The 14192-nt window shown below is 47.5% G+C and overlaps 1 protein-coding gene across 4 annotated transcripts in view; it reads right to left on the bottom strand.

Moving 5' to 3' along the window:
• Positions 1 to 2900, bottom strand: part of Fndc1 (fibronectin type III domain containing 1) — an 84708-nt gene extending 81808 nt beyond the window's left edge. For all 4 annotated transcript variants that reach the window (XM_076926678.1, XM_076926676.1, XM_076926677.1 and 1 more), the window contains exon 1: positions 2630 to 2900. In XM_076926678.1, coding sequence (XP_076782793.1) covers positions 2630 to 2729 — 100 coding nt within the window. In that variant the 5' untranslated portion in view covers positions 2730 to 2900. The remainder of the gene's footprint in view (positions 1 to 2629) is intronic.
• Positions 2901 to 14192: the final 11292 nt, after the last annotated feature.

Raw genomic sequence — 14192 nt, forward strand, 5'->3', positions numbered from 1 at the left:
AAATCACTTCCGTTCCTATCACCATTGCCATAAGAAAGGCTGCTAATGCAGAGAAGTATGTCAAGCCTACCAGGGGAGAGACAGCTTAGCTGCACCCAAGTTTTAACTTAAGAAACTCAAGTTGCATCACTGACAAGAAATTGATGTAATTACTTTACCTGAGGCATCAGGCTCACTTTGCTCATTTTTTTTTTTTTTTTTTTTTTTTTGGAGAAAAAAAAATGTGTGAGAGCTATTCTAGTCAGCAACTACAGTTTGTCTGTAGACTTTTTTTTTTTTTTAAGTAAATACTGCATTCCACTTAGAAAGCCAGTCATTCAAGTGCTGACTGGGAGTCCCACAGGTGTTTATCCTTGGGGTTAAACATTTAGTGTTTTCAGTGTCCAAGCCTTGGACCCTGTCAGGTACCATTTATTACACCCAGCAAGCTTTTGCACCATCCATGTGAACATCAACTCAGGAAAGAGGCCCAGAGTGAACGCATGTTACTTTGAGGATAACTTTGGCCTTGCGGAGTTATTCCAAAAATCTTTAGCTTTAAAGAAGAAAAGATGACCCCTAGCCATCCCTGGGTGTCTACTATAAATGCATGGATGGTTTCGGTCCTACACACTGGGGAGCACCCCTGTTATTTTGACGTTTGCCTAGTAGTCTATGGCGGTAATGAGTGTGGTGGGGGAGGGGCATCACCTGCATACTTTGTTCTGTTTTAATCTGTCCTGAGTTGCAGGGATCTTCCGTGTGTGTTGCAAGAAGAACCCCCGTAGCGCCCCTGTAATGGTGTGCTAACTGTCAGCATAGCTCTGGGTAATTTGCCTTACAGAAATGCTGGACCCGAAAGAGGAGGAATCTGGCTGACAGCAGCCACTTGCAGGAAGCATGAATTATGTCTGCTCATGGCTTTGCCCCACCAGACACAAATCCAAGCAGCCGCTGCAACTGCTAATGGCAAGACAGACAGACAGGAAGGCTCCTCAAGGAGCCCACGGAATAAATTACATGCTGCTTCGTGATTTCTTCCCTGGCACAGGAGCCATCTGCAGGCTGCTATGCCCACTTCTTCCCTTCCCTAATTGAACTTAAGTACGGTAAATAGGCACTTGGAAATGTACTTGTCTCCTTTGTCCGTTTCCAGTCTGGTCATCATTTTACTGCAGATCCCACGTCAACGCAGTAGACAGAAGTGCCAACAAGCCTTCCAGTTCCAACATTCCACAGCGCAGTGATTTGCAGAGCAGAGTGCAAAAGAAAGAGCGGCTGGCAACACTGTCGAACCCATGAGGATCACAAACAGCCCTGCCTTCCCACACTCACAAGCAGAACCCATCCTAAGGTGACCCTGGACTGGGGAAGGAAGAAGGCTGGAAGCATCACAAAGCTCACTTACCAGGGCCCCCACGCTCAGATCGCTTTCTGTAACAAGAACTCTTTCAGCGCCCAGAACACTTTAGCTTAGAAAGAGTGAAGCCGTGGAACTGTAGGTGGGGAGACTGGGAGACTAGAAGAGATTTATTCTGTCAGGCGTTGTATAAAATAGGAAGTGAATGCTCTCCTTGAGATCATAAACAGAAGAGAAAAGACCCCTGCTTCTGTATGATCCTTTTACAAAAAGGGAACTCAACGTCAGAGTATGTGGCATCTGATACTACCAAGCAATTTGCATGACAGATACCGAAGAGGTTACCAGCTCTCTCCCTTTATCCTTATGGGGCGAGCAATGCAGACACCAGCATACAAAACTCATGGCCCATGTTGGAAAAGAAGTTTGGTTTTTTTTTTGTTTTGCCTTCAGCCCTGCTGACAATTTACAATACCATAAAGGGGAGCGGGGGAGTCCACTTTTTAGGTCCCCACAAATTGATGGCATAAATAAAACCCAGTTTCCAAGTGTGGAAATGCATTCATGCTAGAAACCAAGACACCAAGGACAGGGATGAAAGCCCACTACTGACTGACCAGCAAAGCGCTGGTAAAACACGCAAGAAAACGGAGAGTCAGCTAAACCTCTTGTGCAGAGCAAGTGTCCGTTCAGGCTGCAGCCTGATCTTTGGAGAGGATTAGCTTCTCTGGAACTCACTGACTGTCCTGGTTCCCTCTCCCTCCTCGAAAGACAAGTCTTCTTCCAGCTGCGAAGTTCCCAAGCCTGCCGCTTAGGACTTCAGTTGTTGCTGGTCCTGGAGGGCAATCCTGCCTCTCAGCTTCCCTCTGAGCTCCCCAGTGACCCTATGCTACACCTAGACAGGTGAAGAAGATGACAGAAAAATGCTTACCCTCACCCCCGGGGAGAGTCTGACCAAAGAAAGTGCCCCCAACCCACCCACCTCCTGGCCCCGTGCAATGCCCAAAGTCACTTCTCCTTTCCTTTGCCTGGATCTCCAGGGCACTTAGACAACTTCCAGTCCCCAGGTCTCTTGTGCGATTGGTGTCCACAAGCCCATCTCCCATACTCAGAGTGTCCAGTGCCCACACCCAGAGCGTCCTGACTCCACTTACGAGGATGCACAGGTTAGTGACAAGACACGCACGCTGGCAACACAGAGTCAGAGAAGGACAGTGGTCCCCAGAGTGACAAGCGGGTGGGTAAAGAAGAGGATAGCCGAACCAACCATTGAGTCAGGCGTGCGCGTACCTGAGGGTCCAGCTGAGGAAGCCACAGGGAGCAGCGCTGCCAGGAGCAGCAGCGCCGCCCTGAGCAGCAGGCGCGGGGATGCCCTGGCCTCGGGGGCCATCGGGAGCCCGGGATGCGCGGGGACCGAGCGTGGGCAGAGCGAAGGCCGCAATGAGGGGAGTGCAGAGCAACGCCGTCGGGTACCCGTGGCCGGGCGTCCGATGTCCTGTGCAGGGCGGCGCTGCAGCCCCCCTCGGCGACCGCTCCTGGCCACGCACCGCGGCCGCGCTCCGCCACTGAGGCCACCCGAGGCCCGCAGCGCCTTTTAGCTGCGCTTGGGCGCCCCCTGCCGGCGCGCTCGCGAAAAGACCCCACGAGGCAGGCGGGGCGCAAGTCCCGGAACCCCACTCGGTGGCATCACGAAGAGTGACTAGGAAAGTCCTCTTCCTTTGTCTAATTCTCTAATATGTTCTGGCAGGGGAAGTGACCTATTGTAAAAATCGGTGCTAAGACAGGGAGTGAACTTTGTCCCCTTAAACCTCCTAGCCCCTCTGTGTAGTTTCATCTTCGGGGACCCGGCCAGGACCCTCCACCCTTTTCTGCACATGACAGTGGTCTGGGGGCTCGCGGTATCCTTCCCACGCAGCCAGAGAGCTTGTGAAGGGTGGGAAACTGTACTAGCCGTGGCAGCTCCTGGCTGTCACTGCGCGGGAGCGCGTGATCCCAGTTGAAACGGAAGCAGACTTTAAGCACGCCGCCCAAGCCCGGCCAAGAACTCATTTGACCTCCCTTTCTGTAATTTAAACACTGCCTTGGGGTCCCGCTGTGCGGGATAACAGACTGGGTTTTGGTCCACTCCCAACCTGAGGCACTAGCGGAGTAGGAGCGCCCCTGCAGGTGACAAAGACTCGCGCAAGGGAAGCAGGGTGCTGCTCTCTGCAAACCGACCTGATGCCACTGACAGGCAACAGAATATGAACTCGGTTCGCCGACGTGGCAACCCCAAACTTGACCAGAACGTTAAGCCAAGGATGGAAGGATGGTAATGAAACATGGAATCTCTATTTGGAAACAAAAATGACAAAATCAAGACATCCACACGCACTGAGCCCCGGCTGGCACCTCTGCCCTAACTATGACCTGCAGTAAGGTCCCCAGGTTCCCTCCAGGAAGGCTCTCCATTGATCCCCTCTTTAGAGTTCTGGAACATTCTACAGCTAAACAAAAGCTCTTGCCTTGCCCCTTAGCGCTTTAGTTTGTCTGGCCTCTGGCCTTTGTCTCCCCAGCTCGGTCTCCCTTCAGGAGTGTCAGGTTCCTTCCATACTCCCCACTCTCTCTTAGAAATATGTTCCAAGCCAGCTGGTCCAGAGCTCCGGTGGTCAGCTCTAGCTGGTCAGTCAGAGGTAGGAATCTCTCTAGGTGAAGCTGATGACAGAACCTTCTCTTCCTCCTTGGTCAGTGATGGTGACGGACAGTAGCCATGGTCTGCTGAAACTCAGTCCCCAAAAATGTCTGTCTGTCCTCATCACTGGAGGCTGTGTGTATTAGGTACTCCACATGAAGGTGGCTCGTAGTTCAACTGAACATTCTCAGAGAGTGTAGGATATGAATGTAACATGCATGTTTACAAAAAGAAGAGAGGGACTTGGTCTACACATAAAAGAAGACATGTGACCACAGACCATGGGCTGTGGGAGACCAGGAGGGGGAAGCAGGCAAAGGCCAAGGGATTCAAGCAGCAGCTACCCGAAGCAGGAAGAGGTTAAGGACAGCTCTCTCCACGGCCCTGCAGCCCTAGCTGGAAGGCCAGCAGACCTAATTTTAGACCTACAACCCTGACAAAAGAAACTTCCAAGTTTGTGCCACCCACCCAGTGTGTGATGCTCTGTTCTAGAGCCCAGAGGAGTCTGATATAGTAGCCAAAACGGGCCGTGGCTCTGGCTCCAGAAGATGCAGCCTGAGAAAAAGGAAACCTCCCATGGCAAGCCACCAAACAGGGATCGAGTGCTGGGCTCAGAACTCTAAGCAGGAGACAGAGAAACCAGGGCTAGACTCCTATAACCCAGGGAAGACTAGGGCACACAGCCGGGACATCAGTAGGGCATGAAAGCCATAAACATCCCAGGATCATCTGGAAAAGATGGCTAGGAAGACTGATGAGCTGTGGAGAAGGGAGACTGGCAGTGCACAGGTCATGCTGTCCTCAGCCCACTCTGCGGGACTTTTGTAACTTCGAGATGTCACTCCTTAGTTTAGAGTCAACAAAATTATCCCGTGACAGCCTGTGGCATCTCAGCAGACAATGGGTCCCTTCTTTTAGCTTGAGACACATACACATTTACCTCACACCTCATAAGGTCTCTGTTTAACTGCCTTATGTGGACTCTTTAGAGAGCACCAGACAAGTCAAGTGCTAGCGTTAGAGTCTGGACATCCAGCCAGAAGTCAGCTGAGGGCTGCTGAACACCCAATGATGTGATCAATGTTTATGTGTCCCAGGGTTACAAGCTCATGACACCACACCTGGCATTTTTGTGGATGCTGCAGATCTGAAGTGGTCTTCACGCCTGCACAGAAGCATTTTACCAACTGCACCATCTCCCCCCCACCCCTCACAACTTTCAGGTTCAAAACACACAAGGGTAGGGCGGTGCTCACTTAAGAGTCATTGCCATCGGTCCTGCATATGACCATCTCAGAAATGTCGGCATCCTGACATTTTCTTCCTGGCTTGTCGAGACAGAGTCTTATGTGTTCCAGGCTGGCCTCAAGCTCCCCGCTCTGTGAGAATGACCTTGAACCTCTGCTCTTCCTGTCACTGTCTCCCACGTGCTGGGATTACAGGTGTGTGTTACTACCACACTTGGATTAAATGGTGCTAGGGTTAGAACACAGGGCTTCATGTGTGCTAGAACCCACTCTACCAACTGAGCTGTATACGTGTATATGTATAGATATGTATACATCTCGTTCGTGTGTGTGTGTGTGTGTGTGTGTGTGTGTGTGTGTGTGTTATATACCTTGTTCTAATTTGGACCCCTCCATTATTGTCCTGTGCCCTCTCTGCCCCTCTGGCTAGTTCCCGTTCCCATAATGCCCCTTCTGCTTTAATTTTGAGGGTGCTCACCTACCAATGCTGTCCTAACAAGTTTCACTATCTTTTCCACACCTTTTCTTAATCTCCTACCTGTTGCTTTGATTTCACTCATCAAAATTTAAAAAAACAAAAACCCTAGGCTTAGTGGCATGGGTCTAAGTCTTCAGAACATCAGAGTTGGAGGCAAGAGGATCAAAAGTTCAAGGCCAGCCTTGATTACATGAGCTCCTGTCTAGATAGATAGATAGATAGATAGATAGATAGATAGATAGATAGACAGACAGACAGATAGACAGATGAACAGAGGTCTCTCTGTGGTCACATGGATCATCAGCTATTGAACTCTGACCCTCTGTTAGCCTGCCTCCAGCTCCGTTCTCCGGTTTATTCCCAGGTACAGGCATCAGGCTGTGTCCACATACACCATCTCTGGTTCTAGTTATGTTTTAAATAGCCACGCATCAAAAGAGCTCAGCACTCTCCCTACACATTGTCAGGACATTCCTATGTGGCAGGGCAGGGATTAAAGTGCCGTTCTCACGCTTCGCATAGATAAATGAGAACCATGTCCAGACGGCCATCCAGAGCAGACCCAAGCAGAGTTCTGAAAGTGTGCATCACATCCCTGTCATTGGGCATCCAGTCCTGTTCAGCCTTGGGTTTGGCTCTTTAATTCCTCTGAAAACACCTTCTTTGCAGATGTACCTCATGGGTGGTAATAGCAGATACCGTGCGGTGCCTGTTAAACAATGGTGGTGTGCACACAGTCTTTAGAGGTTACACACAGAAAACAGAATGTGCCTAACATGCTTGGGTGTGAGTGAAGGGAAAACATAACTTCACCATGACGAATCAGGAAGAAAGCATGTTTCTCTAGGACTCGGTAAACAAACAGAAAAGACAGAAAGACAATAGAAGCCAGTAGCAGGCTCATCCATTCCTCTTGATGCTGTCGATATGGAAAAATAAACTTGCTTCCATCTGTCAATACGGTAAGACTTTGCAAACCTTCTCTTGTACTGTATTCATTCTATCCTTGAAAGAGTGCCAGCATGGCTCAGCTTTTACGGAGAGATCAATGATTCCGGGAGTCTGGTTAGTCCTGGGTCCTCTAACCAGTGGGCATGACAGCCCGACTAAGCTTCGACTCCAAGCTCAGGTCTATCTCCACCACCCATGACCACTTTGAAGGTGATCCAGGCAGAGAGTGCAGATTAAAGTCTATTTTACTTGCCCAAATACCACTACAGATTTGAGAGGAACATACTCTTGGTATCAAGATGGAGCCCAACCTCTATAGCATGCAACCATGCAAGCCCTGGGTGTTAAATCATGTATCTTCTCAGAGTTTGGGAGGGATGGGAAAGAAATGGTGTCCAGGGTTGGAAAAGCATTCTGCAGCTCGGTCACTGCCTGTGGTGAGTTCCTGAGCACAGAGGTTCTGATTTGCTTCTGTGCAAGGTCAAGGTGATTATCCTCCTTAGTACAAAGGTGTTGGGGGGTGGGGGGCATGAAAAAGAACTTAAGATGTCAGCCTGGCCTGGCTTGTGCTTCCTTAAAGAGCTCTGACTGAAACTGTATCTACTGACCCGATATAAAGCCATAGCCTGCTCTGTTGACAAAGTGTTTGCAGTACATCACAAAGTCCAAGAAAAATCCCTAGAACCTCGGCAAAGGGGGGTGGGGAGAATCTTTACAATCCCAGCCCTGGGAAGGTGAGACTGGTAGGTCTGTAGGACTCACCAGCAGGCCTAAAATGATTTGCAAGTCCCAGGCCAATAAGAGACTTTGTCACAAATAGCAGGGTAGACAACTCAGAAAGAACAATGTTGATGTGATCTCTGGTTTCCAGTTACACATCATAGTGTGTGTGTGTGTGTGTGTGTGTGTGTGTGTGTGTGTGTGTGTGTGTAAACAGAAAGCCAGAAACCTGGGACCTCCCCTTCTGTTCAGTGTCCTCGGTCAATCAGACACACCATATCACAAGAGAAAGCTGGTTGTCCAGCTCTGTCATCTGCATTCCTCAATGGTCCCTTGACTTGGGCTAAATTAAGGAGAGCTTGTTCACCCATCACCTCTTGTGCATACTTGATACTGATAATCTATTCTTGTTCCATGTAATGTACTAGGATCTGAGTGTATGAACTGAACGTGGTCAAGACAGATCACTCTTGTCTCAAAGAGCTCCTGGTCAAACGCAGTGGATCAACCAATCAATCAAAACCAAACTAAAACCATGAGCACTGTCTGAGGTGATGATGCTCCAAGGAAACTTGACACACATCGCCTGTCTTCCTTTATTTTATCCCAAGGAGGTGTCTGACCCCCATGGGTGCTTCCTTAGGTCAGTGGTTCTCAACCTCCCTAACTCTGCAAACCCTTTAATACAGTCCCTCAGGTTGTGGTGACCACAAAATTATTTTCGTCGCTACTTCACAACTGTAATTTCGCTACTGTTAACAAATCATAATGTAATAGTTTTGGAGATGGAGTTTTGTCAGAGGAGTTGTGTCTCACGGGTCACGAACCGCTGCTGTAGGTAGACACAGTCACATTTACTCTAATCCTAAGGAATTACAAAGAGCATGGGATGGGTGGGTGGCACTTGTGAGTCTGATTAGAAGCAGAGCTCAAAACATACAGTTCTCAAGTTGCAGTCACAGTTTTAAAAGTTGGCCCGGGCACCATACTAGGGAAACATGTCTGGCCACCTTCCCAGGCTGCATGTCACTGACTCCCAGCCCCTTGCATACAACCATGAAGCAAGCCCTGCTACAGAGCTGGGCACACAGTCCTAAGCTGCTGGGTCATCCAGGACATGTCCTCCAAGCCCCATGTTCTGCGTGCCTCAGACCGTGTGAGGACAGACAGGCACTTGTTCTCAGAATGGGGAAGCTAATTATTATCTCGGTAGTCCTGTGATTTGCCCCAGCCATGTACCTGGCCAACAAGGAGGGTACAGACCTGTGCTCATCTGCAAAATAACATCAGAACCAGCTGGCAATTGACCGAAAATTGGCTTGCCATCACTGCAGTGAGCTGCCACATGGAAAAGTCAAGCAAAACTCTCAAACTCTGGTAGCATAATCCTTCCCTTCAGAGGCTGATGGGGAGGTAACCACCTCTTTCTAACTGACTTGTGAGCATCTGGGAAGCCTTCAAGTTGTACATATGTAATGCTTAACAGCTCATGCTTTCCTTCATGTTCATAAACAGGAGACGTTTTGCAGAGGTAGAAGAAACAAAGGGCTTGTATATTCATTCCGTCAGTAAGCAGCACAGCCAGGGGAGGTCAACCTGGTTTCCCGTGGACAGGCTTGGGGTTCTTTGCATCATCTTAGAAACGAAAGTATGACTCTCCAACATGGCATCAGCAGAAACAGTGTTGGCTGGGAGGCAAGGACCCTTGCATCCCTCCTTCAGGTATTTCTAACCCTGGAAAAGGGCCATTTTCCACACCTGTGTTTTAAGCAGCCCCCCCCCCCCCAGCCATGGAGGCTGCCTTTCTCTACAGCGCTCCACATTATTTTTCAGACGGGGCTTCTCACCAAACCTGGAGCTCAGCGATTAGCTGGACTGGCTGGTCAGCAAGCCCCGAGGATTCTCTCTGCCACTCCAGCTCTGGAATTACAGGCATGCTGTGCCATGCCCAGCTTTTACACAGATGCTAAGAACTTGACTCAGGCCTCCATGCCTGTGTAGCAGGCACTTTGCTCACAGAAGCAACATCATCAACAACATTCTGTGGTTTCTGTGTCATCTGAATTAAGCCCTTCTCTTATGGCTCCCAGGTGATTCTCAGTCCTTATTTACCTGACGCTCTGGGGAAGAAAGGAGACACTTGAGCTCCTCCATCAAGGAAGGACCTGTCTGTCTGCCTTTGCCTCAGTCATGACTTACTGAGCAGTCAGCACATTCAGCCCCAAGGCATCCTCTGTGTCTGGAAGTGTCTACCTGTTCCAGCTTCTGTTCGATCGCGCAAGCACACACACACACACACACACACACACACACACACACACGCACACACACAAACATACACACAAACACACACACACGCACACACACACACACACATGGCCAATCCTTCTCCATTCCCACTGTATCTAAGCCTCTTCCTGCCCCCTCTCTGCTGCCCACAAAAGACCTATCCACAACCTGCCTGCTCAGACCACGGGGCCACTGGGTCTCCACATGGCGTGATACTGGCCGTTTTCCCTTTCTGCCTTCACTTAGCTTTTCCAAGTTCAGCTTCCACCAGAGTTGCGCACAAACTTCTCTAGGTCAGGGAAAGCCGAACCCACTCTATATGCCAAACAACTCTCCTTTGCAGTTGCTCTTCTGGCTATGGAATTACTCTTATCTTTGGGGTTAATCCTTATCTCTTATTCTGGCTTGACTACACACTCCATGAGAACGGGCGCCATGTTCAGTTTTACCCACAACCTGCATGTCTGTCAGCTTTTCCTCACAATAACGAATAGCTGAGCTAAGCAGCTCATCATAAGGCGGAGGGTGTTATTCAGCCCTGTTGCTTTGGGCCTGTACCCCAACAAAGCACATGGGAACTGACAGGAGATCCAAATCATTCACCTCATGGACAAAAAGAAGACAAACCAAAGTGTCCAGGTCCCACCATCCCATTCCAGGGCATTTACCCAATGACCTCAAGACCCTTCAACTCTTCCCCGCCTCCCAAAATGTCTACTACCTCCCAACAGTGCCAACTGGGGACCAAGCTTTGGCACATAGACTTTCAAGGGACATTTTCATCTAAATTACATACACTATACCCTACACCCTTAGGACCTAGCACACCCCCTACCTTGTAGCAAGTGCATAGAAAGGGCTTGTGAGTTCGTTTATGAACATTCTTTACTCAGCAGTACAGGCTTGGGAGAACGGCCCTTTGCAAGAAACCAGTGGAATCTGGTCGTTCCACCCCCCATCCCACCCCCTGGCTATGGTGAATGCCCTGCACTGTCCTGTGAACCTGTAGACAGGTAGGTAGGTGACTTGAGGCAGAGAGACCCTGCAACAATCACATTTTAGAAATGGTCTTTTTCATCCCACTAGTGAGGTGCCTCTAGTCAGTTATGAAAGGCTGGTTGTTTATTTCCAAGGTGGGGGTGGGGGATAGCAGGAGCTCATTCATCCGAGTCCCTTTTTTTTCTTTCACAGTTTCACCCTATTTGCGGTTTCCTCCCTTCCGACAGTAGCTGGACACAGATTCCCTCAGGGTGTGCAGATGTGGCATCTTGGTCCTCAGGACAGCTACGTCTTCAGTGTGGCTTGTCGCTGGATGATTCCTGTGGGGGAGATCGGTTTTCTGTGGCACAGTGTTGAGAGCTGGTAAGAATCATCAGAGATGGGGGTCCTCATGGGAGTTCTTCTGGTCACAGAGATAGGACAAAGGTAGCTTCATGGGACTCTGGATTTATTCTATATTTAATATAACATTCTAAATTGTATTGCAGAATTGTGAAAGCCTGAGACAGAGTTACCTTATAACATGAGTTCTCACTTCTACGTGTGTTTGCACTGTGATGCCAGCCCATGAAACTATTGAAAAAATGGAGCATACACTCAGTCTCTAAAAATCTGTTCTTATAAATAAGTTCGAGGATTTTTTAAAAACATTCCTAGAAAACCTATTACATGCAGAGCATTAAATAAATAGCAGAGGCCCACAGACACAAATGTGTGGTGACACTGTCTTCGAGTGGGGCCGTGACACATTGTCCTCTAATACGTGACTTAGGTGTCTGTGAGTAAGTAAACTTCTTTTCAAGTCAAGGCTGGACTGCAGCAAGGTAGTCATTTTGCATATTTAAATGGTTTGTAAGCTCAGAAACAAAGCCAATAGGCGAGCTGGATACTTTGCATTTTGCATAAAGTCTGACATGAATGTACCATTGGTGTGTAAATGTTTTAAAGCAGAATGCCTTGTTAGAACTGTTGTTGCCAGGAGAAAAAAACATGTGAAGTACCAAAAGCAACAAGAAACTTGAAACTACTGAGTCACTCATCAAATCAAGGAACTATCATGGGTCTATTAGGTAAGGGCTGGCTCACCAGGATAAACTCTGTAATGAGCAGAGTCCTCCATCAAAGGAACCGGAACCCAGCCTTCCACCACACAGCTCATCTTCTCTTTGTGAGCATAGATAGTCTCATGGTTTACTTGAGTTTGTTTCCCTAATGCACAGAAACTACAGATTTCCAGAATTTGGCCCCTAAGCCATCCTCTAAATACATCCTGTGTGTGCTCTGCTCCATCCAAAAGTCCTGGGGACTAGAGAGAGACCCTGTCTGAAAAAACAAAAGAAACAAAGATTAGAAAAGAAATTACCAAATATATATATATATATGGTTATATATATATAGTTAGTAATATAATATATTCATATAGTAATACACATAATAATATAATAGAGATAGAGATAGATATATACATGTGAGCACACACACACAAAGACAGAGACTGTCTTCTTGTAGAAGAAGTAAGAGGATAAAAATGGCATTGAAATGTCTAGTGGGTGTCCAGGCAACGTCTAAGAAGGCAAGAGCTGACTGGACAGAGAAGAAGCAATACTCAGTGGAACTGTGGCTGAACAATGAGGAAAGATATAGATCCACAGATTCAGGAGCAAACGAGTGCCAAGCCAGGGGAGCATGAGGAAACCCATCTCTGTACACACCAGGGTTCAACAGATGATGAAGAAGAGTAGCCAGAAACCAGCAAGAGGAGGCCTGCAAAAGGAAACCTCTCAATAGGAAGCCAAAGCAACACAATCTTCAGACTTCGATGGTGTCTCACTGTGGGTTTTACTGCTGTGAACCAACACCATGACCAAGGCAACTCTTACAAAGGACAACATCTAATTGGGGCTGGCTTACAGGTTTGGAAGTTCAGTCCATTATCATCAAGTCAGGAACATGACAGCATCCAGGCAAGAATGGCGCAGGAGGAGCTGAGAGTTCGGCATTTCAATCTGACTGCATCCAGCAGAAAACTGACTCTTCCACACTGAGGGAACTTCAAAGCACAGTGACACATTTCCTCCTACAAGGCCACACCTCCTCACAGTACCACTCCCTATGGGGCAAGCGTATTCAAACCACCACAGACGGAAACGTAACCTCAGTTCTAGGTCTATGTGCTTGGCATAATAACCTTTCACGGATTAAGTACAATGAGGCACTCTCCAATGAATCAACTTTGAAAGCAATCACTGCCTGTAGACCTTTCTCTAGAGAGGCTTCTAAAGGTGCTTCAGGAAGAAAAGACAGACTTGGAAGGAAGGTCTGGGGAACAAAGAAATTTTAAAATGTACAGATATGTCTAATCAGACACCAAATATAAAGTATCATAAAGATTCGTGACCTAGAAAAAAAAGATAACAGAAATTCTGTCTTCACACACAAAAGAGTGGAGTTTATGTGAGCACTGACAAAGGTATTCAAATGAACTGGCTTTGTTTAGGAGGAAAGATGGAAATAATTACATTTTCTGTTATTTATCACACATGCCAAAATTGAAAAATATGAAGCACATAACTTCAAGGCCACGAGGAGTGGCTTTCACCATCCGTTCTCCACCGTGGGTGAATACACCGGATGAAGTAGCAACACTGTGGAAAACACGAGCTCCACACTGAGAAGCCTGACTGCACGGTCCTGGATGCAAAGCACATTTTTCTCAAGCACACGAGGGAAGCTTCTAAGAAAATCTGACCATAAATTGGGTCAGACAGGGGCAGAGTAAATTTCACTAACTCGAGATCATACAGACTATAGTCTCATTTTATTTTGAAATGAAGTCTGGCATCAAAATGGAAAGTTTAAATAATTTTTTTTAGAAATCAGACAATGTCAAATAGAACATTTTGATGCTAAAAAATTTGAACAGTGGTGAACTTTGTGTATGTAGCAACTTATAAGATGTTGAAAGTAGGCATGAATAAAGGCCATGGTACATGTGTACACAGAAATTTTAAAAGTAGACAGTATACAGCTCTAAGGTTTAAATAGGAGAGAAATATGCAACTTTAAATTTTGGGGTTTAAATATGTAAGAAACAAAAAAGCTAGAGAAGGCACCAATAAAGACCTATAACGGGGTTTTTTAAAAGCACAAGTATAAAGCCATAGAGACTGATAGGAATAAGTCTGAATTGTTGTGATTATTTTATCTGATTAAAATTACTTCATCAAATATCTTGGCAAATTTGAAACATTATGTAAAATAAGAAAATTCCGTGGCCCGGCGGTGGTGGCGCACGCCTTTAATCCCAGCACTTGGGAGGCAGAGGCAGGCGGATTTCTGAGTTCGAGGCCAGCCTGGTCTACAAAGTGAGTTCCAGGACAGCCAGGGCTACACAGAGAAACCCTGTCTCGAAAAACAAAAAAACAAACAAACAAACAAACAAAAATTCCTGATTGAGGTATATTGGTGCACACCTGTAATCTCGGTACCCAGGAAAGG

This window comes from Arvicanthis niloticus, chromosome 28 (assembly GCF_011762505.2).
Source record: "Arvicanthis niloticus isolate mArvNil1 chromosome 28, mArvNil1.pat.X, whole genome shotgun sequence".
Classification (NCBI taxonomy): domain Eukaryota; kingdom Metazoa; phylum Chordata; class Mammalia; order Rodentia; family Muridae; genus Arvicanthis; species Arvicanthis niloticus.